The following is a 27,267-nucleotide window of genomic DNA, read 5'->3' on the forward strand; positions in this document are numbered from 1 at the left end:
ATAGTTGATGGTTTACAAGACAATATACTTGTGTATATTATAAATTTTAGAAGGTCTAAGGATATGTATGATAAAATAGTTGGCATATATGAAGTCAACAATTTGAATTAAATCATCTCTTTGAAAGATCAACTCAAAGACACAGATAAACAAAGGAGAATATGTACAATCATACATTATGAGGATATCCCGTCTTAGAGATCAATTGCAAAGAATTGGGGAAAACACATTTGACAGGGAATTGGTGATTGTAACTCTTAAAGGCCTCCCTCCCATTTGGGAAACCTTCATTACTACTATAAGCAACAACAATAGCTTCCGGTCATTTCATGAGCTTGTTGGAAAGCTCACTCAAGAAGAATCAAGGAAGATATCTAGAGGAATTCAAGGCTCAAAGGAAGGAGAGCCCATTGCCTACATTGCTCAAGGAAAGAAAATGAACAAAAAGGAAGGAAATGGAAAGTCATCTAAATCAAGAAAACCTCCTCAATCTAATCGAGATCAACATTATCAGAACAGGATCAGAACCACTAGAACTGGTTGGTCCCGCTGTTTTGGGCCCAAAATCAGTCTGAACCGGAATTGGCCAATTCGGTACCAAACCGGCCGGTTCAACACTAATTTTGTAGTTTGTAACTTCCCAGGTCAGAGAAAAAAAATTGCCTTTTTTTTATTTTTTCATTTGGTTGGCCCACTTCTAATTCTCCCCTAGGCCAACCTAACATTCAAGCCTATGGTCCTCAGCCTAATATTCAAGCCTATGGTCCTATTATTGCGATGCATTTCATGGTAATGTTAAAAATTTAAGTAAAAGGATGGAAATGAAAGATTAAGGAGAATGTCACTTTCATTTCCTTAAACTTTCATTTCCATCATTTTACTTAAAATTTTAACATTACCATGAAATGACTATGGATGTTTAAGAGTGGGTCCAAACTCGTTGGATTTCATGGAGAAAGTAGAATTTTGGATTTCACTCTGTTAATTTTAGGTATGTTCTATGCTTAGAGCAATTTATCTCAATTTTCACAATTAGCTCCATATCTTTTCCAAATTAGCAATCACATCAGCATTAAAGTAAACTACAGATAGAACATAAACATAAATCGCAGAAGACAAGCAAAGACAAGAGGACACAAGATGTGGCACTAGCCAGGGACAAACCCCAATGTAGGGAACCCTTGATCAATTCTTCTTATATGTTCTTCAATAGTTCAGCAGAGAGAGAGAGAGAGAGATAGTATGTTTATAATAGAAGTCAACACTTTGACTTATCTAAATAAGAGCATAGATCATCTCTAAGAAGATGATACATGAGATCAGTTGAAGACATGCTGCTTCAACTAATTCTCCAAGGTGACTCCTTCACCTATCGTTGTGTTGCATTTCGTCATCATGTTGCACCTCACCGCGTTGCACCATGTTGCACCCATCATCACTATGTTGCATCTTATCACGCTTCATTAATCATGACTGTACACATCATTGTACTACATTATGTGCCATTGCTGCACCATGTTGCCATCCTGACCTATGTGTTGGCTGCACCTTGCTTGCTTGTTGTCCCTTGCTTGCTTGTTGTCCCTAGCAGGCTTGTTGTCCCTAGCATGATTGTTGTTGCATGTTAGTTGTCCCTTGCATGCTAGCTGTAACATTGCATGTTTGGTGTATTCGCTGCTAATTACCATACAATTGTCCCAATGTTAGTTAGTTGTCCCTTGCATGTTGCTCTCCTTCAAAGACAGATGCTCCCGCTGTTTCGACAGTTCCCGACAGTTCTGGTTGTTCCCGGCAGTTCCGGCTTTTCTCACGGTTCTGGCTTTTCCGGCAGTTCTGGCTTTTCCAGCATTTCTGATAGTTCCCGCTTTTCCAGCATTTCCAACATTTCCAGCAGTTCCGGCTTTTTCGGCAGTTCTGTCTTTTCTGGCAATTCCAACTTTTCCGGCATTTCCAGCTTTTCCGGCTTTTCCGGCATTTCTGACTTTTCTGTCTTTTCCGACAGTTCCGGTTTTTCCGGCTTTTCCAGCAGTTCCGGCATTTCCGGCTTTTCCAGCAGTTCCGGCTTTTCCGGCAGTTCCGACTTTTTCGATAGTTCCGGGTTTTTGCCCTCTGGATCAGGGCAACGTTATTCCTTAGGATCTCTTCTCCTACTAAAACCCAAAGACAAGTAGAGAGAGGAAGAGATCCTAAGTGTGTTGAAATGACTTGAAGACCACCTCTATTTATACCAAAACGTTGAGCACATGTGGGGTTTATTTGGTTGCTAGTCGACATTGACGAATTGTCTTATAATGCAAATAAATTCATAACTCCACGAATACTTATCGGAATCGGATGATCTTTAGATCAATCCTACACCTCTCGAGGAGGGGGATCCAGGAAAAATATTAGCGGCCATAAATAAGATGACCCACATGGAGATTGGCCCTAGTTGCCAATTTTAACACACTCAAAATCCAGCAGACTTAACAATTTTTCAGGATATCAGGATTGCAGGGATTGTAACGTTTCTATTGGATTTTGTCATGTATGAGGGTAAGAAACTAGTATTTAATAATGAGCACAAATCTCTCTATGTACTTTAATGTTAGTGGCAATGGTTGTTGAGCTCCTCTACCATGACTCTACTAAAAATGTACCCATCACTCAAACAAAAACTTGACTTGACATGCTACGCTTTTTCTATCTTATTTTAATGCTTAGCAGGTTATATTGATGATGAAGATCCCAATATAGGCAATGATTGCAGAGTCCAGATTTGGATGCTACTCATTCTTCAAATGAGAATGAGGATGATCAAGATGATGATTTTGATGATAACATTGACAATTAGCACTTGTAGTCTGTAGTTGCAGTACTGTAGACAGTAGTATCATGCTATCATGCTATTTTGGACTATAAAGGCCTTTTAGAGCCTGCTTCTTGATGTTTTTTGGTTCGACGATGTTTTACACCAAGTGTTATTTTGGTCAAATGCAATGAAAACTTTTACATATTTGTGTATAAATGGTTTGGATTCATATGGGTGCACGTGAATATATATGTTTTTCTTTAAAATATGAATATTTTATGTGTTTTTGGTAAACCGGTTTTTTCCGTTTTTTCGCTGGTTTCGGTTCAAACAAAATCTTGACTTGGACATGCTACACTTTTTCTATCTTATTTTAATGCTTAGAGGGTTATTGATGATGAAGATCCCAATATAGGCAATGATTGCAGAGTCCAAACTTGGATGCTACTCATTCTTCAAATGAGAATGAGGAGGATGATCAAGATGATTCTGATGATGACATTGACAATTAGCACTTGTAGGTTGTAGTTGCAATATTGTAGATAGTAGTATCATGCTATCATGTTATTTTGGACTATAAAGGCCTTTTAGAGCCTGCTTCTTGATGTTTTTTGGTTCGATGATGTTTTACACCAAGTGTTAATGAGAACTTTTACATATTTGTGTTTAAATGGTTTGGATTCACATGGATGCACATAAATATATATGTTTTTCTTTAAAATATTACTATTTCATGTGTTTTTGGTAAACCGGTTTTTTTCCAGTTTTTTACCGGTTTCGGTCTAGGTTTTTTTCCAATTTTTTACCGGTTTCGATCCGGCTCCGACCGGTTCCCGATCCACAAGGTTTTTTGGTTCCATCACAAGTTCGGTTCTAATAACATTGATCGAGATTCTGGGGATTCAAGAAGGCGAGATATAGATGTTGAGTGCTACAATTGTCATCAAAAGGGTCATTGTGCTCGAGATTGTCTCGAAAAGAGAGATGCTCCAAGAAGAAACTATTTAAGGTCCTACAACAATAATCGTGGCTTCAACAACAATAGGTCATATGAAAGAAGAGACGATAGAAAAAGAAATGAAAGAAGAAGAGACTCCCCCGATGATCGTTAAGATAGTTATCATCCTCCAAAGAGGTCAAGGAACTCCAGGTATGAAGGCAATGCTACTAATCAATCTGAATATATTCTTATTTCTGCATTATCTAGTTCATCTCCTTCGGATTCTTGGGATAGTTGGTTGGTTGATAGTGGGGCCTCTCATCACTTCTCTAGATATAAGAAGGTTCTCTTTAATTTTGCAGAGAAGGAGACCAATTTGAACATTATTCTTGGTGACAATACCACTCATCTCGTAAAGGGCTTTGGGTCTGTCAAATTTCATTTGAACTCTGTGGAATATATCTTACTTCATGATGTATATGGTGGCATTAAATGCACTATTGTAGAATGTAGTATCATACTATCAAGTTATTTTGGACTAAAATGGCCTTTTAGAGCCTGCTTCTTGATGTTTTTTGGTTCAACGATGTTTTACACTAAGTGTTATTTTGGTTAAATGCACTATTACTTGCTATTTAAATGAGAACCTTTACATATTTGTGTATAAATGGTTTGGATTCATATGGATGCACATGAATATATATGTTTTTCTTTAAAATGTGAAGAATATGAGTCTATTATGAAAAATGATGTATGGGACATTGTGCCTAGACAAAAGGTAAGAGCTGTGGTAACCTCCAAATGGCTCTATAAGATCAAGCATGGGGCTGATGGAAGCATTGAAAAATACAAGGCAAGGTTCATAGCCCGTGGTTTCTCTCAAAAAGAGGGAGAAGATTACGATGATATATTTGCTCCTGTGGCCCGATATACAACCATTCGTTCAATCGTAGCCCTTGCTACAAGTCAAGGATGGACTCTCCATCAAATGGATGTGAAGACCACTTTCTTACATGGTTTGCTTCAAGAAGAAGTGTACGTTGAACAACCTCCAAGATTTGAAGTTCATGATAAGAAGACCCATGTATGTCAATTGAAGAAAGCTCTCTATGGGTTGAAGCAAGCCCCCCAGGCTTGGTATTACTTGATAAAGCTAGGATTCACAAGGAGCAATATTGATCCAAACTTGTACTTCAAAACAATCCAAGGTATGCCTCTCATTTTGGTATTATATGTCGATGACTTATTCATGACAGGTGCAGACCCTCTCATTCTAGAATGTAAGAGGAAATTGGTTTCCGAATTCAAGATGAAAGACCTTAGTTTGATGCATTGTTTCCTAGGACTAGAAGTATCACAAAAGCCAGGCGAAATTTTCCTTTCACAAGGAAAATATGTTGTGAAACTTTTAGAGAGATTAGGCATGGTTGAGTGCAAGTCCTTGCCTGCGCCTATGGAGATTAATTTCAAGAAGTTGTGTGGAGAAGTTGTTGGACCAGACCTAGCAAACCCTTCTGAGTATAGACAATTGGTTGGTGCTCTGATGTTTCTCGTGAATACTAGCCCCAACATATGTTTTGCAATTAACACCTTGAGCCAGTTTATGACCGAGCCTCGCCATGTGCATTGGGTTGCTGCCAAGCATGTATTGAGATGTCTACATGGGACTATTAACCTTGGATTGAGATATGTCGTTGAAGACGTTAGACTACATGGATATACAAATGCAGATTGGGCTAGCAGTGTTGTTGACAGGAAGAGTACTTCCGATGTCGTTTTAGTCTGGAATCTACCATGATGTCGTGGATGAGCAGGACGCGGAAATCCATAGCCCTTAGCACTGCAGATGCAGAATATATTGCAGCTAGCCTTGCGAGTTGCGAAGCAATTTGGTTGAGGAAGCTCTTTGGAGAGTTATTTGATCAGGTTCTGGACATGACAGTTATCTATTGCAATAACAAGAGTGGGATTCATTTGTCATAGAATCTTGTTTTCCACGACAAGTCCAAGCATATAGAGATCATATATCATTTTATCTGAGACATGGTGCAGGGAGGAGTCGTGACACTCTTCCACATTTCGTCAGATGAGCAGATAGTTGAAATCCTTACTAAGGCTTTGCTAAAAAGGAAGTTCTTGGTCTTTAGAGAATAGCTTGGACTAGTTGAGATGACCCTTTCGAATAAGGGTCTGGGCTAATCAAGAACACTAAGCAATGCTCTTTCCCCCTGGTTGAGCTCCCAAGGTGTGGAATGGAGCTATGGGGCTCCTGGGGATGAGAGGCCTCTGACCGATAGGATGTTGAGACCTAGGATCTGCCCTACTCAGAGTATGCCCCAGTTAGTGTCTTGCCCACTCTGTGGGGTAACCTCTCCCATCTGGCCAATGGGTTGAGGGACTTGGGGTAGAGTGTGATCACTACCCCTTGCAATAGGCGGATCTCACCCAAGTCGGTGGATGCATGCGTTCTACCATCTTACTCTTTAGGCTTAAGATGGATGATCAGGGACAATAGGGTACAATGTGATCCTTATGTTGATCTCGCCTATTGTCAAGGACTTTGTGATAGAGTGTGATCCCTACACTTGGGGTAGGTTGGTCTCGCCCATTGTCTTTGGTTCCAGGTGGTAGCCATGGCTCCCCGATGACGATGATGATAATTCCGAGTGGTAGCTGAGCCTCCACAATGATGATAGAGACAGGGTGGTAGCTGAGACTCCGCGATGGTGATAGAGACAGGATGGTAGCTGGAGCTCCCCTGCAGCATTTCTTCTTCTTTAGATTCGAGAATATTCAGCATGAGATAAGCAGAGATGGTACATGATGACAGGTTGACATGATGTTCGACAGACAAATGTTGAGAGGTGGAATTCTTCCTAGTTGAGTGGGAGTGTTAAATTATGCAACTAGGGTCAAATTCCACTTTGGACAAGTCATTTAATGGAGATAATTATTGCATTAAATTCCTCTTTTCGACACGACCAAAATCGACCTAAAGATCACTCAAATCAGACAAGGAGAAGTGTGTTTTTGAATTAAAACCCACTCATATGTAAATTATCAAGGTCAACTTCAACATCATGTAGGCTCATGAAACCCAAACGACATGTCTTTTCACCCTCATTGATTCATATATATACATGAGGCATTCGTCCTCATTTGGCACTTCATCACCTCACATCACATCTTCTCTCGCCTATTCCTATTGGTTCGTACAAACTCAGATTGGAAGGATTTCTCTCTCTCATGCGAAGGATAGGTGGTTGTTTCTGATTGGGCCGAGTTGCAAGAAAAATGGAGATCTGTTCCAGGGGCGTTTACGAGGGTGAAACTAATATCATTTGACTTCAATTTTTGGTGAAAAAAATATTTTTGCGGGCCGCATTAAAGGACACACAAATCGAGGAATTGAGTAGTTTGACTAACGTTGACTTTTTGGTTTGACCACAGAAAATTGCAAACAATGACAGCAAACTTTCTCTCTCCATTGACCAAGTTTGACCAAAGTTTTGGGAGTTGTTTTCATTGATCCTTGACGAGAAAAAGAGGTTGCATTGACTGGGCATTGACCAAAATAAATTGGAGCAGATTTGACCTTGATTTCACTGTTGTTGACTTGACTGGTTAGGGCAGTCAACTATTTTTTATTTTTGTAGATTTGATAGTTGACCAGATTTGACTCTTCCTCATCATCTTTGACATTGGTATATTGATTTGATTGTTTGGATATTGGATATTGACATTGGATATTGGCTTGTCAAAGTTTGACTTTGACTCTTGCATGATGTACTCTCTCTGCGAAACATTTGCAAGGATTTCCCCCCTAGGGCGTTTCTCCCTGATCATTGACCAAATTTGTGTCTCTTGTCTCTTGGTTGTCTTTCATTGTCCATTTGTCTAATTGTTCTACTATTGCTCTACTATCATTGGATAATTGAAGAAGTAGATTGTTAAATTGGATGTTATTGGATTTTGCTAAAGTGATAGTTGCAGCATAGAACAAATTGATGAAAATTTAACACCTCTAATTGAGGGAAGTACTCTCAACTAACCTAAGCTTGTCCCTGAAGTATACAACCTTTACCTTGGGATAGAGGCTTTGTGAGAATGTCGGCATCCTTATCGTCTATAGAAAAATGCAATGGAGCCTCATTGCTTCCTTCTGTACCATATCCCAGATATAGTGATACTCAATGTGCTTTGACTTGTCATCACATTCTTCTCCTACACCAGATCAAACAATCTTGCAAGTAGCTTACACTTCCTTCACAACTCACCAAACTAGCTGCAATATACAACGTCTTTGAAGTTCTGAGTGCGACAGAAGTCTACTTCCTGCCCAAGCAAAATCCAAACTGAACCATCATCCTAATGCACTCTTCCTATCTCTAGCACTCTCTACCCAATATGAATATGTATATCCCTGCAATTGTTCTCCTCAATTCACATCCAACTAGAACATGTCGATACCTGACGCATGTTGTGCCACAGCTACTTTCCGATCACCTTGACTGGGTGCTCCTTTTGACACTGAAACAGATCATGTTGTGGCAATCCTGGCTTTTCCCTCTGCCATTGTCGCTTCCTCTGTCACGTGACTCATGTTGTTGCACAAACTAGCAGGCCTTCTAAAGAGGCAAAAACTAAAGGGTACAACAACACTTGGGGCAGAGGCCAGTGTAACCACAGCCTAAGTCCCCTATTCTCCTTGAATTTTCACCGATGGAGGAGTCTCGATATTACTCACTTGTGATAAATATGTATCTATGATAGGTTTGAAGTGAGGGAAGGTAGCTCATTCAATGGAAAAGTTCAATGAAAGTCCAAGCTTTGGGAGAAGATATTAAGATTTTCCACGAAAAACCCCTTGGAGAAGAAACTACACGAGACCTAGAGTTGAAATTTGAGACAATAAATATATGCATCCAAGGTCAAGGAAGGAGAGAGAAAAGGAAATGAATGATTTCTTCACCAAGTACTAAAGAGATTTCCTTCAAAGAATCCCTAAGTTGAAAGATTAGCTTCTAGGGTTCCCTCTTGATGTGAGAGCTACAACATCAAATTTATGGAGAATTAAATGTGGGAATTCCACCAAAACTTGAGTACACCTAGAGGAGACACGAAAGAAAATATCTATCCAAACGAAATTTGAAAATTCCTCCAAAATATTTTGCACCAAGCCCTAGTGAAGCCTTCTTATCATCGAGGGGACGCAATTTAGAGAAGGAAAAGAAGGAAAAATTATCGATTAAATCCAAGCTTGACCACCAAGGGACTTTATCAGTGCCTAGACCATTGGGAGTATCGATTCATGGATGCTTATAATTGGCTAAATTGACCTTCAAGGAGGCTAAAAGAGGAAGCCCTATTTACACCTTTCAAAAATTGCCCTCTTTAGCATTAGTTAATGGAGTTTCATGGATTAAATGCAATCATTATCTGCTAGGAACATTCTTTCCACATTATCAATGACTAACACATGCAAAGCTTCCCAAGAATACAATTTTGAAAGATATTCAATAAAAGAAAGTGTGAATTCTTATCATGAGAACAAATTCCATGCATTAGACATATTTGCAAGATAATTTCATCATAAAATAACACTTACAAGACAATGTAGAGTATATCCATCCATCAACAACACATTAGAGGCTCCAAAAAGATAGCAATAGAGATACAAACATCAAAGTGCATCCCAGAACATCAAAAATTCTCCTCAAATTGCAGGTCCCAATTCTCTAATACTATGTGAAAATCCCAAGTGTGATGGTTTAGATGAGAATAGCTCTCATATATTTATACAAGTGTTATAAATTAAAATTACAAAAGCAAAGCCCCTCTACATGTCTAATGTGCTAAGTAACCCACCCATGGTTACAAGCCAACCATGTTAGCTTTTAAAAATTAGATTAATCTCCCTCCTAAGCCCAGCTAAGGTTGATGCCATGCATGCGTGGAGGCCTAGAGGGGCAACATTGAGGCCTCTTGTGCTAGAAATGTGGTAGATGGCCTCAAAAATGATGATGAAGAGGGAGACACCCTCCTTATGCTGCAAAACATCTCTGGGACCCCTATTTCAAGTTAGGGGCACCAAAATGGGTCTCATGGGTCTCCAACTAGCTCAAAACCAAGTCAATGCTCCATCAATGAGGGCTAGGAAATGACACATGCCCTCCCATGTCTCCCTAGGAAAGACCAATGTTGCATTAATAGTTATCGGGATAGTATGGACACGATGAAAAAATCGGAAAAAAATCGTAATTATCGGGAAATAATCGGAAAAAAATCGTTTGGTACAAAAATATTCATTTTTTTCAATTTTTTTAATATCTAAACTATCTACAACATAAAATAAATACATTGACACGTAAATATGATAAAATAACTAATATATAAGATGTTTAATATCATTTCTAGTGCTAAAATCACACATAACATTGAATCATGTCCTAAATAGTAAGTCCTGACTCCTGAGTCCCAACTCAGCCTCAAATTATCAACAAAAAATATAATAATGTATCTCATCATGTCATAATGTCATAGACAATAAAATGAAGAAAATAACTAAAGTCTAATCCTATTGATTTCCTCTGTCCCTCTTGCGAGAAAATGCCACAGTTTTCCCTTTCCCTCTAGATGTAGATGCTGGTGCTGGTGGAGTTGGCAGTGGAGTCTGCTATGCTCTAGAAGCTGAAGAACTAGAAGTAAGAGCTATAGGAGGTAGACCACGTCCTCTACTGGTGGCAAGGGTGGCTTGGGCAGGTGATGTCACTTGGAAACATTACAATCTCCCAATCCTGAAATACTGATAAGTCTGCTGGATTTTGAATGAAATCTAAAATTCTACTTTCTCCATATGAAATCCAATGAGGCCGGAACCACTCTCAAACATCCTGAGTCATTTCATGGTAATGTTAAAAATTTAAATAAAATGATGAAAATGAAGATTAAGGAGAATGTCACTTTTACTTTAAGAATTTAACATTACCATGAATAGCATATCAATACTAGGGCCTAGACTTGATCATTAAGCTGCCCCACTCAAAAATTATTTGTTTCTTTCAAAAAAAATTGCATTTCAAACATTTAGTATCCCTTAAAAAACCAAAAAAACATTATAAAACCTCGCTGCCGGAGACCCCCACGATAATTTCAATTGTTATCGTGATACCTAGACTTGATCATTAAGCTGCCCCACTCAAAAATTATTTGTTTCTTTCAAAAAAAATTGCATTTCAAACATTTAGTATCCCTTAAAAAACCAAAAAAAAACATTATAAAACCTCGTTGCCGGAGACCCCCACGATAATTTCGATTGTTATCGCGATAATTTCATTAAAATCAGCTAAAAAAAATTATGGCGATAATTTCCTATAATAACGCAATAAAATCGGCATATCGAAAAAATCACGATAATTTCAATTTATCGCGATTTTCACAACACTGGGAAAGACATAACCTCCTTTGGGCCTTGGATCAGCTACCAAGTGTCGGGTGCAATGTGTAGCCAGTTGGGGCAATGTGTTCCAAGTGCATCATCATCTCGAATAACTAAGGCACAAACAAGCAAATGGTGGTGATGAAGAAGCCAATGTTGTGGAAATCAATGCCCTACATGAATGGAGGCCCATGGCTCTCAACGCTCACCCTACAAATGTCATTGTGATCCTCTACAGGGCTTGGAACCTGTATAGGGAGGCCAAGTCCTAGATGAAAACTCGCCTACAGTCCTGTATAAGATCCAATGCGTCTCCTCACCTTCCAATACAATGATTCAATAGTGCAATTGAGTAAATAAGCCTGTTAATCAAGGGCAAAAAGGAGAACTTCATAGTGGGTTTCCCTTCCAAATTTGGGGTTTTGAACATGTACTAGTGTTATCTTCCAAGGTAGGAGTGGTTAATGAAGGATCCTATTAATCTACCTTATTATTCTTCTTTCTCTTATAGTCAAATTAGGGTCCTTTTGATATTTATTTATTTAATTAATCAATTATTTATTTTTGGTTATTTATTTATTTATATTTTCTTCCCTATTGACCTTATTTATCTATAATATTTCTACCTTATTATTTTTCTTTGACTTTTAGTCAAATTAGGGTCCCTTTCTTTAATTTTAATATATTTTCAACAACATTAAAAAAAAAAAATTGTTAATTCCTTTCCTTAATTTATTATAATATAATATTTTATGATAATTATTCTCCCTTTTTTATCTATAAAATTCCCTCAATTTTAATTTCACCTCTTACTTATATATTGGCCATTAAACTTATATTATATATTTAACATTAAATCTATATTTTATCAAATGTTGACCTATTCTCTCCCCTTAACTTTCTTATATTCTTTGACCTTGACCTTATTAATTTTAATTATTTATATTCAACTAAAATCCCTCTTAACGTTCTTTTGTTAATTAAAATTATATTTTATTAACAGCTAGTTCTGGAACTGGTTGCATCTTTGCTATTTATTCCTATGGACGGACTGATTCTTTCATCTTGGTCCTGATGATGAACCACATTAGAGGGTTCAAAACGTCGACCAACGAATATTGATGATGTGATTATTCTGAAAGCCAGTTCCAAAGGAATTGAATCAATAGAAGTAATTATCAATTTAAAAGACCCTATGAAAAATCAACACTCGAACCCTCACTATCCAGAAGAGTGACCTCAAAGTCCCTTGCTGCCAAAAAACTCTGCCTTCTAAGCCCACACTGCCACATAAATTTTCTTGAAGGTAAGTTGTTGCCTTCCTTATTGTCTCAGAAACTCTTGTTGCCACAAAATAGTTGAATGTAGCCCCAAGAATTATGCTAAATAGAGTCAAAAGAAGTGATTGCCTAGGGTCCACCCTCTTCCACCACCGAAACCAATCAAAGGAAAGGGGTCTTAAAACCCTCCAGGAGCCTCAGCTCAAAAATCAAAAGATCCACAATCCATGATGATTAAAATGATTCTCTTCTTTCCTTTTAATAGATTTTCTTTGTAGTCCTCCCTCCTAATTTTAATTTCAGGGGCTAACAAGTTTCCCTATATTTTGCCCCAATTTGGCTTTTATTACATGTTTCCCTCCATTTACCCCAAATTATCTAAGGTTACCCCAATAACATCAAATAATGGGTTTCCCCCTTTATAAATGACTATCGCCTATGGCATTAGATATCCTACTTCGTTCTCCTTGGGAAATTTAATTAGAAGAGGACATTACAATTGGTCTAATGTGTTTTATGTAGAGCATGTTTTTTAGTGTGCCCTTGTAACTAACTAATAGGATAGTCACAATTATGCTCAAGACATAAAATGATCTAACAATCCATCTTCTCTTCAATACTAACAGCACTTGATTCATGTCTTAACACCCAATAAATCCATGATCTCTATTTAAAGAGCATGGAGGGTCATGTGCATTATTTTCTTTTGCATTAATATATTGCCTCATGTGGCCAATGTTGGTTGGGGTCATGGACTGTTTCACTCACTAAGAGTTGTCACCACATAAGCATTGGCATACTAATCTTTGATCTATGTATGTGAAGAATTGCCTTAAGGTGTTAGACCAATGTGGATGTACCCTGTTTATTAAACATATTTTAGAAGCCAGGTTGCTCCTGCTTACTTTTCTAAGGATATGATATGTAATTCATTACATTGGAAGAAATGCACTTCCTCTGATGTTTTGTACCTTATGCATAGTTGATGATATTTGTGTTATTTTCTGCATATTGAAGTTGATTTCTGAAAATTTCATAATGTTTTACCTATTCTGGGGATATTTTTGCAATCTTAGTATTTGGGCAAATAGGAGCATTCAAGTGGTATTAGCATCACAACAGAGGAAGGGTTATCTCAAATGTTATAATTGTTTACAGCGACATAACACCTAATAATTAGAAAACATATGGGACTATATAATATATATTAGGTTACCATTTATCTATTCTCATATCTACATCAACCGAGATGCAAGAAGGTGAGTTATATTAAATTATTTTATGCATAATTGTTACGACCATGTAACGATTCTAGCATATAACCTTTAAAAGTCTTACCATGTTATGCAAACCCAATGGATGCTAACAATTTGTCATTTTCAGCATGTAATACTTTATTCATCTATGTTAGAGCGGAAAAGGTCATCATCGTTTATACAAATTATTTTTTCTGTTAAATCATGGGTAGTGAAATTATATGGCAAGATTAACATTAAAGGAGACAAAATCCAAGACTATACTAAATGAAACAAAAATGAACATAGCCCTATTGTAATTAAGAAAAAACACTGGCCTTATCAACCAAAGAAAGCCAAGGAAAGAACAATAAATATGTTAGAATGAAAGCACATGTTGTACTAAATAACATGAACAAAATATGAATAAGAAAGAGAAGATGGTTAGCAATCACTTACATGATTAAAAACGAAATATTTTAATATAAGAAAAGGAAGAAAAGAGGAAAATAAGAGGATAGATAATAAAATCCAAGGTTACCTTTAACTCAAATGACTTCAAATCTCTTGTAAGTTGTTCAGCATTTATCCCTTCACGTGCTAAAAGCCTGAACATTACGGTAAACTTAGACAAAAGTCTCTCAACAAAATTGACCAATCAATTCCTTTATATTTCCCTCAACTATTGCAAAAGATAACTGAGTTCATTGATGCCCAATATACCACACGTGTTTCCAAAACAACTCAATCATCAATTAATGGCCTTGCTAAATTACATTAGATCATGATAGCACATATTGAACTTCCTTGATTGCTTAGTGACCAATGCCTATTACACCCAACCCTCAATTCAAAAAATTGAGAGACATTTGTATAGGAAGATTTGTTTAAAATGGAAACCATTGAATGGTTTACATATCAAAGTAGCAATACAGTGCTACAAAATTTGTCCCTGATACAAATGTTATGTGTGTTCAGCACAATTCTACCTATTCAAATTGAAGCTTAAAATTAATATCAATGAAATTAAATTTCAACAGGCAGCTCCCAATTGTAATGAGCAAAAAACTAAGAAATTTAAATGTATCAATTAACGAGACTATAATATAAGATAGCATCTATAAATCACTTCTATCAATGAATATTACCTATGAAGTGACACCTCATGTTTATCCACTATCATGGTAAGAATATAACTCTCCATTTGACAAGTTCTATAAAGAAGATTTCAGCCTGTTCGATCTCAGCTTCAAGACTATACATAAACACTTATTTCCTGGTCCTGTTAAATAACATGATATGGGCAAGACATTTGTTATGTTTAGGTTCCTGTAGAGGTCAACTGGGTCAACCACAAGTGGTTGTGGGAAAGAATGTTGTCCCCCCCCACACTGAAGTTTAATTCCGACAAGTCACATATTGAGCTATTAATGAGAATAGTGTTGTAGTGGCCTTCAGCCTGTTGATTTTCTAGTACAATTACAGTTAGCACAATATTTCTGAAATTTTGATAATTACTTTTGATGTAGATCTTCTTTTAACTTGTTCCAATATATCATTCAGCAATTATACTTCAGAAATTCAACAATAAAAAACAGTAGAACAGTAGAGATCACAATGCACAAAAGAGAGACAAGATTTACCCTGGGAAAACCCACTATGGGGAAAAACCAGGCAACCTTTTCAATAGAGAAATTCTCCGTGTTCAATGAAAGACACACCTAGACCTATCGTCACACGGTACACCTGGTCTTCTCCTCCAAGTCAAGTCACCCAAACTGATCCTGCACATCGTTCTGCCTGTCCGATCCAGAAATTTCAGCCTCCTAGCAACTGTGAAGTAGCCCAAAATTTTGGGCCCCTAGTAACCCAGAAAATTTCGCCCCGCCCCCCAACAACAGTTGCCCCAGAAAGATGTGAATCACAGAGAGAGAGACTAGACCACACGTGTGAGATTCTAGAGAGAGAGAGAGAAGATTTCGTCCTTCTTGTCCTTTGCCCAGAAACTGTCTTGAGCGAGAGATGTGAATTGCCCAAATGAGGAACTCGAACTGCCTTTATATAGTGGTTTATCTAGGGTGAATGGACATGTCTCTTGGCCAGGGCTGACTTAACTTGGAGGGAAGCGGACTTGTCACTTTTGGAGCCAAAAAATTCAACACAAGCACATTATGAAGACCGACCATAGTTACAAATTCAACACACACCTTTGTCAACAAAGCCTCGAGCTTCGCCTTCACCGCTCTGTCAACAAAGCCTCAAGCTTCTGCCAAGTCTGGTTTACCTGGGTACCATCCTTGAAATGAGGGAAATTGCCCAGCAGGTTTCTCTTGGATGTGCATTTCATGGCAAAAAAATTCCACTTTAAGAAAAGTTGAAAAATAAATTACAAGATCTGGCCCCCATGCGGCCAGGATTCATGGATCCTCATATCATATCCAAACGTGTTTTCTGTTTGGAAACACCAGAGGATCTGCTTGGAATACTTTCCAGGTTGCTGGACACATAATTCACGTGGATCATGCATAGAATATTCCATTTACTTCAAAAAATATACCACTATTATTAAAGCCTTGGGAGAAGAAATGAATACCAATGAACAGGAAATCAAATAATATTATGGCTATCCTAGCGTTTATATAGGTAATCTGATTTACCAATTAAACAATATGGCTCTTCATGGTTTTTTGCATGCTATCTTCTGTTGTAAGATACAATTGTAGTATAAGCAGTTTGGGCATGAAATAGTTAAAAACAGTAGTTGTGTCATTTACCCTAGCTCTTGAATTTAAAGTATACCTTTACCAAAACAAATAAGAAGCCACAATCAATTGTGCCACCTATTGTCACTCAGATTGTACAGGCATGACGCGACAAAGACTCAAGTCGGGGGTTGTCACTTTGATCCCCAACCTCTCCCTTCTAGTTGTCTCCCAACAGCAAGCTATGGGGGGTAGTCCCTATGGAATATGAAAATGCAAGACTTATTGGCAACCAACAAGTCCGAGAGACACAATTGAATGGAGAGGTCGGGGACCAGAGGGACAGTCCCTAACCTGAATCATTTTCGCACCATGCCTGTACAATATGAGCGACAACATTTTTTGGAACCGTTGCCAGGGAGCCATTTCTTGGTCCTTGCCATTGACAACATTCTCATAATTGATCTCTCATCTTTTCTTTTAGCCCATCAAACGGCACAATTTTTGGCATCATTGTTGAGGACAAGTTTTTCTTGTTTTTAGCGCTTCAACAATATTTTATTCATCATTTCATTAGCACGTCAAGCGGCACATTTTTTTGCATCATTGATATCTCTCCATCTTATCATCATTTTATCCTTCATTCCTTCACTAATCTTCTCATCATTTTTCTATCCACACCTTAGCACCTAGATGTTTTGAGTTAGTTTCCTGTTTAGGTGGCGACTCCATTGATTCATCCATTCACAAGAGCTTATACTAGAAGAAATCCTAGTAGCTTGGTTAACCCCATTCTTGATCCTGAAAAGGTTTTAAGAGCTCAGTTAAACAAATTACATTCTAGTAAGCATTTATTCTTTCTCAAACAAGAAGCCCTCTCTGACATCCACTTGCTTTTCCCTGATCCCATCAATCAAGACCTCATGGATTTCTACAAGCCTTGCAACTTCACCAACATTCAAGGGTATTCTCACAACCTTCCAAATGTTGGTATAGACAAGATTCCTATTTTCCAAGGGAATAATGCAATCAATGATGCTCCTCACATCAAGAAGTTCACATCCTTTATCTTAAGACACATTCGTGTTGCTCAATATAATCATGAGGATGTTAGGATGAAGCTCTTTGTCTTTTCTTTAGAAGATGATGCCTTGCAATGGTTCTTGGATAAGCCCAATAATGCTTTTGATTCTTTGCAAATCACCCTCAATGCATTCAAGGATAAATATGGGGACAAAAGAGAAGGAAATTATTTGTTCAAGGAACTTAACTCTATCAAGAAAAGGGAAAATGAGACAGTTGAAGAGTTTAATCAAAGATTTAATGGTATGCTTAAAGATATGACTCAAGATTACAAACCACCTGATAAAACATTATTGGAACAATATCTCGAGGCCTTTTGTGTTGATACATCATATGAGATAAGACGAGCTAAGCCTACCAATTTAGTTGTCACTCAAACCATAGTTGAAGAATTGGAGAAGGATAAGAAAGCTTCTGATAAATCATAAATCTTTGGTTTCGAAAGGGGTTCGGTTAAGTCTAAAGGAAAAGAAGTTAAGGAGGTAGAGCATGACCCAATTCAAGAGTTAACACAAATGATTAAGGAAATGAGAATTGAGTGTGCTAGAGAGATGAATGTTGTGTAGTCTAGACTAGTTCAAATGGAAAGAAATCAGACTCGACCTAGAAATAATAACAATGCATGGCCAAAAAGGAATCCTCCCACTTAGCAAAGACCTCCTGATCCCCTTGAATCTACAAATATGATGTTTCAGTCCTTTTGAAAACCATGTCATAGCTTCCATGATGAAGAGTCTTGTGTTATTGCAAACAATATCTTGAATAATGAATTTGCATCAACAGCAGAGCAAATTAATATGTTTGGAAGGCAGTTTCATTTGCCTTTAGAAGATTGGATGGACGTTATTGAAAATAGCCATAATGTTAAAACTCTTAGCATCAACAATGTTGAGGAGGAAAGTGGAATTTTGCTCGAAGATGAGTTTGTGCAAGATGAAAACACAAAAGAAGTGGTTTCTAATGATTCGAGCAATCAAGAAAAATTTGACTTAGGGGAATGGATCGGCAATGCAAAAATATCTGTACTTATCAAACAAATGATCAAAAGCCCAATTCAAGTAGCTATAATCAAGGAAACTGTCAAACCCCCTCAAGTATGGATTCCTGGAAATAAGCACCAGACTCCTTCGCCTTGTCTACCATGTAGTGGTTTCATTGAAATTCAGAAGGTTCTGGAAAAGATTCCCCCTCCCAAGGATCCGCAGGAGGACCCCATTGTGAAGCAGTCTAGTATTGGAAATTATGTTCTTTCTGATCCTATAATCTTGCCAGAAAATAAAGATGATCCTAACGAGCAAATCTAACACATGAGTTTTGATGGTGCTCGTTCTAAGCAAGGCAAAGGGGTAGGAATTGTTCCAACATCACCTTCAGGACATATATTTAAGTTTTCTTTTCGATTAGAGTTCGTAGCTACTAACAATGTAGTTGAGAATTAGGCTATGTTGATGGGCCTTGAAATAGCCAGGGATCTCAAGATAAAATTGTTGAATGTCAAAGGACATTTCGATATTATCATCAAGCAGGTCAAAGGTATATTCTCATGTAAGAGTGAAAGACTTAAAAGGTACAAGAACGTTGTATTCGATACTATTAAATTATTTGATGCCTTGGGTCTCCAAATCACTCCTAGAGAAGAAAATAGTCAAGCAGATGAACTTGTTGTAGTTGCTTCTACTTTTCAAATATCTGATAATTTGATAAAGGATAAATCCAAAATGGAAGTCATTTTCAGACCTTCAATCCCAGATAACATAGAACATTGGCAATTGTTTGATGGTGAGAAACAAATTGTTTGTTTTCTTAATCACTTGGATGAGTTTGAAAATTTTCAAGCTTGCTCTAAGCAAGAAGGGTTTGATTCTAAGGGTAAGGATATGACAAACCCCACTCTTGGAAATATGGTGGCTATGGAACAACTCTTTGATAGAAATGATGCCACCAAAAGGGGTGATGAAAAGAAGATGGACCCTAGTGAATTTATTGAAGTAAACATCGGTTTTCCTGAAGACCCAAAGATTGTCAAAATTGGTAAGGGAACTTCTAAGGAAGAAAAGGAAGATCTAACAGATTTTCTCATTGAATATCGTGATGTCTTGGCCTTTTCCTATGATGAACTCAAGGGCTACAGAAAAGATGTTATTGAGCACACTATTCCCTTGAAAGATGAAGATGCTAAGCCATTTAAACAAAAACTTAGGCAAATAAATCCTAAGTTGGCCCCTCTTGTTCAAAAAGAGTTGCAGAAAATGCTTGTTGCTGGTATCATTAAACAAACTCGGCATTCTTCCTGGTGTTCAAACTTGGTGATTGTTAGAAAGAAGAATGGTACTATTAGACTGTGTGTTGATTTCAAAAATCTTAACTTGGCTTGTAAAAAGGACAATTATCCTTTACCTAATATGGAAAATATGCTTCAAAGGATAACAAGATCCGATATGATGTCATTATTGGATGGATTCTCCAGCTACAATTAGGTCTAGTTTAAGGAGGAAGACCGTCATAGGACTACTTTCAAGTTTCACCACGCCTTGGGGAACTTTTCAATATCTCAAAATGTCTTTTGGGTTAAAAAATGCAGAGGCTACTTTCCAAAGGGTTATGGACTATGCTTTCAACGAATTGATCGGTAAGATTATTGAGATATATCAAGATGATCTCATTGTTTTCTCAAAAGATGATAAGACTAATACAGGCAATCTGAACCAGGTTTTTGACAGATGTCAAGAATAGGCATATCATTAAATCCTTCCAAACTTGTCTTTGGGGTGACTAAAGGAAAATTACTAGGTCACATAATCTCCCAGGATGGTATCAAAATTGACCCTAAAAGAGTTGGGGCTATTCAATAGATTCCCTTGCCGCATAATCTTAAATCTCTTCAACCTTTCCGAGGAAAAACAAATTTTCTTAGGAGGTTCATTCCAAACTATGCTGAATTGCTAAACATATACAGTGTCTATTGAAGAAGGATGCAAAGTTTGTTTGGAAAGTTGAAGGTAAAAAGGGATTTCAAGATATTAAAGATGCTATAGCTAAAGCTCCTGCCTTGGTCAGCCTGAATTATTCAAAGGACTTTATGGTTTTTTCATTCGCATCTGAAGCTTCTATAGCGGGTGTCCTATTGCAGAAAAACAAAGAGGGTCATGAGCATCCAATAGCCTTCATGAGCAAATCCTTGTAGAATTCAAAGTTAAATTACAACATTATGGAAAAACAAGCTTATGCATTAGTCAAGTCCCTTAAGCATTTCAGAACATATGTGGGTTATTGCAAAGTCATTGCCTTTGTTCCACACTCTGCTATCAAGGATATATTGACTCAAACTAATTGCCTAGTAACTCATGCAGATGGGTAACTAAAATTCAGGAGTATGATCTTGAGATTAGACCAACCAAGCTTGTCAAAGGCCAAGGATTAGCTCAAATGCTGATAGAAAGTAATGAGAAGGCTATAGAGTTGGTTTGCCAAAATGAAGTGGTTGAAACTCATGTTTCCCCTGAGCTTCAGAAGTTAGAAAAGATCGAATGGTATAAGGATATCATTTATTAATTGACAAATCTGATGTGTCTTGATTACGTGGTAGCTCATAAAAGGAGGGCTATCAGATTAAAGGCATCAAAATATTGTATCTTAAAAGATGGCCATGGATGGAGAAATCCGAATGGAATAATACTCAAGTACGTAAATGAAAATGAAGCTAAGAAGCTTGTTAGTGAGTTCCATGCAGGATTTTGTGGAGGCCATTTTGCAGCAAAGATGATAACCCACAATCGAGAATTTCCATGAGTGCCAGCTTTTCAAAGGAAAACAAAAGTTAGCAGCCTTGCCCCTTCAGCCAGTTATAGCAAAAGCCCCTTTTCAGCAATGGGGGTTGGATTTCATTGGTAAGTTTAATCAAAATTCATTGACAAGCATAGCTCATTGTGAAAGTGTTAAATTTAGGTATGTTCTATGCTTAGAGCAATTTACTTCAATTTTTCATATTAGCCCAATATCAATGTTCAAATTAGCAAACACATCGACATGATAGTAAAGTGCAGATAGAACATAAACATAAACAATAGAAGACAAGCCAAGACAAGAGGACACAAGATGTGGCACCAGCCAGGGACAAACCCCAATGTGGGGAAACCCTTGATCAATTCTTCTTATATTCTTCAATAGTTCAACAAAGAGATAGAGATAGAGTACAATGAATTAAAGTCAATACTGACTTGCCAAAATAGGAGATCAAACATCAGAGATCTTCACCATGAAGATGACACAATGAGGTAGCAATCCTCCTTCCTTCGCTGCATCACAGATTAAGGCACCTTTTGCATGTTGCAAAGACTGGTGCTTTTCTTGGCAAATATGGTCACTGGTTAGGGCACAAACTCTGACTGCTACAGCACCCTAAATACACCCAACAGCCCACCTATTGACAGCGACTTTCCTTCACACAGTCCCTCCAACTATATGCTGCCTCATAGGGTTGCTATCCTCCCTGAACGCAACTCCTAAAGGGCCTCCAACTGTTGGCTATGGCCTGCGGCCTAGCCCAGCAGTGGACTGTAACTTTGGTCCTCTCAATCAGTGCCCCAAACAGTCCTTAAACACCAAACCCTTGCTCCTCTTTTCTGTGGCTTCTTCTGCCCTGCAAACTGAGCTTAAGAACAACCCTATCATGCCCAGCTAGACCACGATGTCACCATCAGCAATGTGGCTTAATCACAGATCCTTCACGTTGTTGTAGTACTCCTTTTGCTGCGGCTAGGTCCACACTTCTTGCTGCGTCTTAGGGTCACTTTCTAGCTGTGATTAAGGGCTCCACAAACTGCTACTTTAGGCCTTCTTATGCTGCGGATTAGGGCCTTCATTTGGAGCCTTTATGGACTGCGTATAAGCCTCCTTTTGACTGCGGCTAGGGCTGCTCTTTACTGCAGCTTAGGGTTTCCTTTTAGCTAAGAATGAGGGTCTCCTTTAGCTGTGTTTTAGGGCATCTTTTAACAGCAGATTAGGGCATCAATTAACTGTGGCTAGATCTCCTTCAATCTGCATCTAGAACCCTTCCTTCACTGCGGCTAGGGCACCTTGTCTTGCTGCGTCTAGGGCTTCTTCATGACTGTGGCTTGATCTCCTTTAGGACAGCGTATAGAAGCTCCTCTTGGCTGCAGATTAAAGCCTCCCCTTGCTGTGTATAAGAGCCTCCTCTTGCTGCATATAAAATCCTCCTCGACTGCATATACTTTTCTTTTTTACTGCGTCCAGATCCTTCTCTTTACCTGCGGCTATGTCTCCTTCCTTTAGGACTGCAATTAGGGCTCTTTCCTTCAAACCTCTCATTCCACCAAAACTCAAATGAGTGGAGAGAGAGATCACAAGAGATGAGTGTGTCAAATGACTTGAAGACCTCTTCTATTTATAATGCAATGTTGAGGATAAGTTGGGGTAATTTGCTTGCTGGCCGACCTTGACAAATTGTCAAATAATACAAATAAATTCATATCTCCATAAATACATGTCAGAATCGAATGATCTTTAGATCAATCCTACACCTCTCGGAGAGAGGAATCCAAGAAAAATATCAGCTGCCATAAATAAGATGACCCACATGGAGTTTGGCCCTAGTTGCCAATTTTAACACTCCCTCTCAACTAGGGAGAACTCCATCTGCTAATCCATCTACCAGTCCGTACTATCTCTGCCATCAATGCAATGCTCTGCTCTACTCTGCTGAACTATGAAGAAGAAGAAGTGATCGAGAATGTATCATACCATTCTCTACTGACCCTGAAGTCAATCCCAAATAGAGAGTGTCTCATACCACCCTTACTGATCCGAAATCAATTCCAAATAAAGAGAGTGTCTCATACCACTCTTATTGATCTGAAATCAATTCCAAATAAAGAGTGTCTCATACCACTCTTACTGAGCCGAAGTCAGTGCCAATTGATCCCAAATCAATATCATCCTAGCATTGGCCAAATGAGAGGTACTTCCCATGAGTCCCAGACTGCATGGGTAGGATGTCTCAGCAGGATAAGGATGAACCACTCATCCTGCCTACATGTCGCCATGGGGTATCCCAGGGGAAGGCTAAACCACTTACCCTGTACACAACAAATCATTAGGGGAAGGTTGAACCACTCACCCTATGATTGTGTCTCGGCAGGAGAAAGATGAACCACTCATCCTGCCTACATAGCAAACCACTAAGGGAAGGTTGAACCACTCACCCTATGGTTTCTCATTGCTCCAAGAAGTACCCCAAACCCCCCGGAGCTCCCTGAGCTCAATATCCATATCATATAGGACCCTCAGGAGAGGGTCTCTCCACGACTCCTAGTCGATTTCAGAAAGTCAAGAATTTGACCTTTCCCAGGGGCTTAATCTGAATATCGGCGATCTGCGCATCAATCCCAACGTGATGGAGCCTTATTGCTCCTCGTTGTACCATACCCCAGATAAAGTGGTACCTGATGTCTATGTGCTGGGAGCAGTCATGAAATACGGGATTCTCTGACAATCATATTTATGAAGACCGAACCTAGTTACACATTTTTCAACACTCCCTCTTAACTAGGGAGGTATTCATAAGTGGTACAAGGACATTCTCAATTTGAAGAGATCCCATAAGAAGAGTTGGATCGGTAACCCATCTATATAGCATCATATCAACCAACATTGTCATATAGCAAGGCCTTAACTAATAGCTCTCTCTCCACAAGATCAGAGCACAATGTTGGCGAGACCAATGATTTATAAACACCATCATCATTGTCTCTAAATACTCCACTCGAGTGTTCACAGAGTATGACCTTCTTTGGAATATTCTTATCTTCGATAGCTAGTCCTCAAAGAATATCAATCCACAACTACTCTTATCTTGGACACCCTACCACATCCTCAAAGAGTATTGAATGCCAGATGCTTACCCAATCCTCCATTTTGTCTTCCCAGGTAAAGACAAGAATGATGTGCCTATCTCTCCCTCCCAACCAGGGAGGATACATCAACCAAACCAAGCTTGTTTCTCAAATACACAAGCTTCTTATTAGGAAGAGATTTTGTCAATATGTCAACTACCTGCTCATCAGTGGAGATATATTGTAGTTGCAACAAACCATCTTGTACTAGCTTTCGAATATAGTGATACTTGTTGTTGATGTGCTTTGTCTTTCCATGAAATACTGGGTCTTCAGACAATCGTATACAACTGGTATTATCACAATGTATCCTTCAAACAGGTCAGATAGCAGCTTCCTCTACCAAACCGCTTTTTTGCTTACTTCACATGATGCAATATACTCAGCGTCAGCACTACTCAAAGCAACCATGTCTTGCTTTCTGCTCATCCATAAGATCATGCAAGATACCAAACTAAAACATCCTCCTGTAGTGCTTCTTCCATCCTGCTCACTACCCCCACTAGTCGGAATCTGTATATCCTATCAAGTGGACATCATTCCTCCTATCATATTTTAGGCAGTAGTGGATAATTCCTTGCAGATATCTCAGTATATGTTTTGTTGTTATCCAATGATCATGCTTCGGCTGTACTTGGAACTGACTGAGAACATTTACTACAAAACATATGTTTGGTCGTGTATTCACCAAGTACATAACTGAGCCAATCAATTGCCTATACTTGGAAGAATCCACAAGGCTTGATTCTAAACTCCTTAGTCTCTTCAAGTTTATGATCATTGGGGTTGTCATTGGTTTACAATCCATCATGTCAAACTTCTTTAACATCTTGATCACATACTTTCCTTGACCTAGATAGATCTCATCAGGTCCTTGCCAGACTTCCAGTCCCAAATAGTAGTGCATCAGCCCCAGATCCTTCATGTCAAATTCCACTGCTAGTTGCCTCTTATATTCTTCAATTCGACCTTCCACACCTGTCAAGAGAAAATCATCCACATATAGAAGAATGATTACCAACTCTCCCTTCACAACCTTAATATAGAGGTTTGGATCAACAGAACTCTTTGTGAAGCCTAATCTCTGCAGGTATGCATCCATCCTAGCATACCATGCCCTTGGTGCTTGCTTGAGGCCATATAATGCCTTCTTTAATCTGCAAACATATGCCTTTTTGTCTTTAACTTTGAATCCCAAGGGTTGTTCTATGTAGACTTCCTCATCAATTGTGCCATTCAGGAGTGCAGTCTTGACATCCATTTGGTGGATGTTCCATCCCATCAATGCTGCCAAAGAGACCAACCAACGAATAGTAGTATACCTCATTGTTGGAGCAAATGTTTCTTCATAGTCGATGCCTTCCTGTTGAGAGAAGCCCCTAGCCACAAATCTTGCCTTATATTTATCAATGCTTCCATCTCCCACATGTTTGATCTTGTAGATCCACTTGGAAGTTACCACAAATTTGTCTTCAGGCCTAGGTACGATCTCCCAAACTCCATTCTTCATTATAGATTGATATTCTTCATTCATGGCATCCTTCCATTCTTGGTGAGTGACAGCTTCTTCAAAAGTGGATGGCTTTGCTTCTATTAGTTTTGTCATGTAGGCAGCATACCCAAAATATCGTTTGGGCTTCTTGCTTTCCCTGAATGTACCTTGAGTTGCTCCATGACCTTCTGCATCTAGAAGTGTAGACTTCAACCAATTAGGTATTTTTCTAGATTCGGGGATAACCACAGGTTGTATAGGTTCACTGGGACCTTCATCTTCATGATTTGATTCCTCGTCCTCCCTAGTAACTTCTTCTTTGAATACAAGAAGTTCTTCATCATCAAAGTCCATAAGGAGATCCTTTGATTTCTTGAATGCAATACTTTTGTCAAATATCACATATTGGCTTACTTCTATCTAGTGTCCTTCCTTTATGTAGATCCTATAGGCCTTAGAAGAATTGTTGTAGCCCACAAATGTTCCCTTCAGGCCTGATGGATGTAACTTCTTTCTCTTGTCCTTAGGTATATGAATGTAGACGGGACAACCAAAAATTCGAAGATGATGCATGGTAGGTTTCTTTCCAATGAACACTTCTTCAGGATTTTATTTATCTAAAGAACTGTGGAGAATTCGATTTTGCATGTATACAGTGGCTTTTGTAGCTTCACCCCACAGAAACTTCAGTAAATCTTGATCATGTATCATTTCCTTTACACTTTCTTCAGTGGATTGATTCTTTCGTTCTGCAACTCCATTTTGTTCAGGATTATATGGGACTATTAGCTCCCTCTTGATCTTAGACTCCTTACAGAAAGCGACGATTTCCTTAAATGTATATTATCCTCCATTATTAGATCTTAATATCTTGATTCTTCTTTTTATAAGATTCTCTACTTCAGCTTTGAATTCTTAAAATTTGGTAAATACATCATCCCTGTATTTCATTAAGTAAACCCAAGTTTTCCTTGAACTATCATCTATAAATGTGACATAATACAAATGACCTCCAAGTGATGTAAGAGTCAGGACCACAGACATTGGATTGAGTAAGATCCAAGATTTCTTTTAACTGTGAAGCACTGCTTCCAAATGGTCTCTTGGTGTTCTTACCCAATGCACAACCTTTACATATTCCTTCGTGATCTTCTTTCAGTTCGGGGATTCCATCTACTATGGTGTTAAGAGTTGGAAGGATTTTGAAATGGAGATGACCGAATCTTCTATGCCAAAGTTCACATGGCCTGATTCCAATGTGAACTAAAGATTGAGCAAGAGGAGATAGCAACCTGTAAAGTCTCCCTTCACGAATCCCAAAGACTCTAGCATTTTCTATGCTTGAGCTTTTACCCCATACTACAATTTTTCAATCAATGAAGGCCACTCTATCAC

At 38.4% G+C, this 27,267-nt stretch overlaps 1 protein-coding gene across 1 annotated transcript in view; it reads right to left on the reverse strand.

Annotated features, from left to right (window-relative positions):
• Window positions 1-27,267, reverse strand: part of LOC149209230 (nuclear pore complex protein NUP93A-like) — a 313,625-nt gene that overhangs the window by 283,007 nt on the left and 3,351 nt on the right. Inside the window, exon 3 of the mRNA XM_089396318.1 lies at window positions 14,226-14,292. Coding sequence (XP_089252444.1) covers window positions 14,226-14,292 — 67 coding nt within the window. The remainder of the gene's footprint in view (window positions 1-14,225; window positions 14,293-27,267) is intronic.

The sequence above is a fragment of the Pinus tabuliformis genome, chromosome 1_2 (genome assembly GCF_031772625.1).
Source record: "Pinus tabuliformis cultivar Carrire ecotype Pingquan chromosome 1_2, CPIR1, whole genome shotgun sequence".
In the NCBI taxonomy this organism is placed as follows: domain Eukaryota; kingdom Viridiplantae; phylum Streptophyta; class Pinopsida; order Pinales; family Pinaceae; genus Pinus; species Pinus tabuliformis.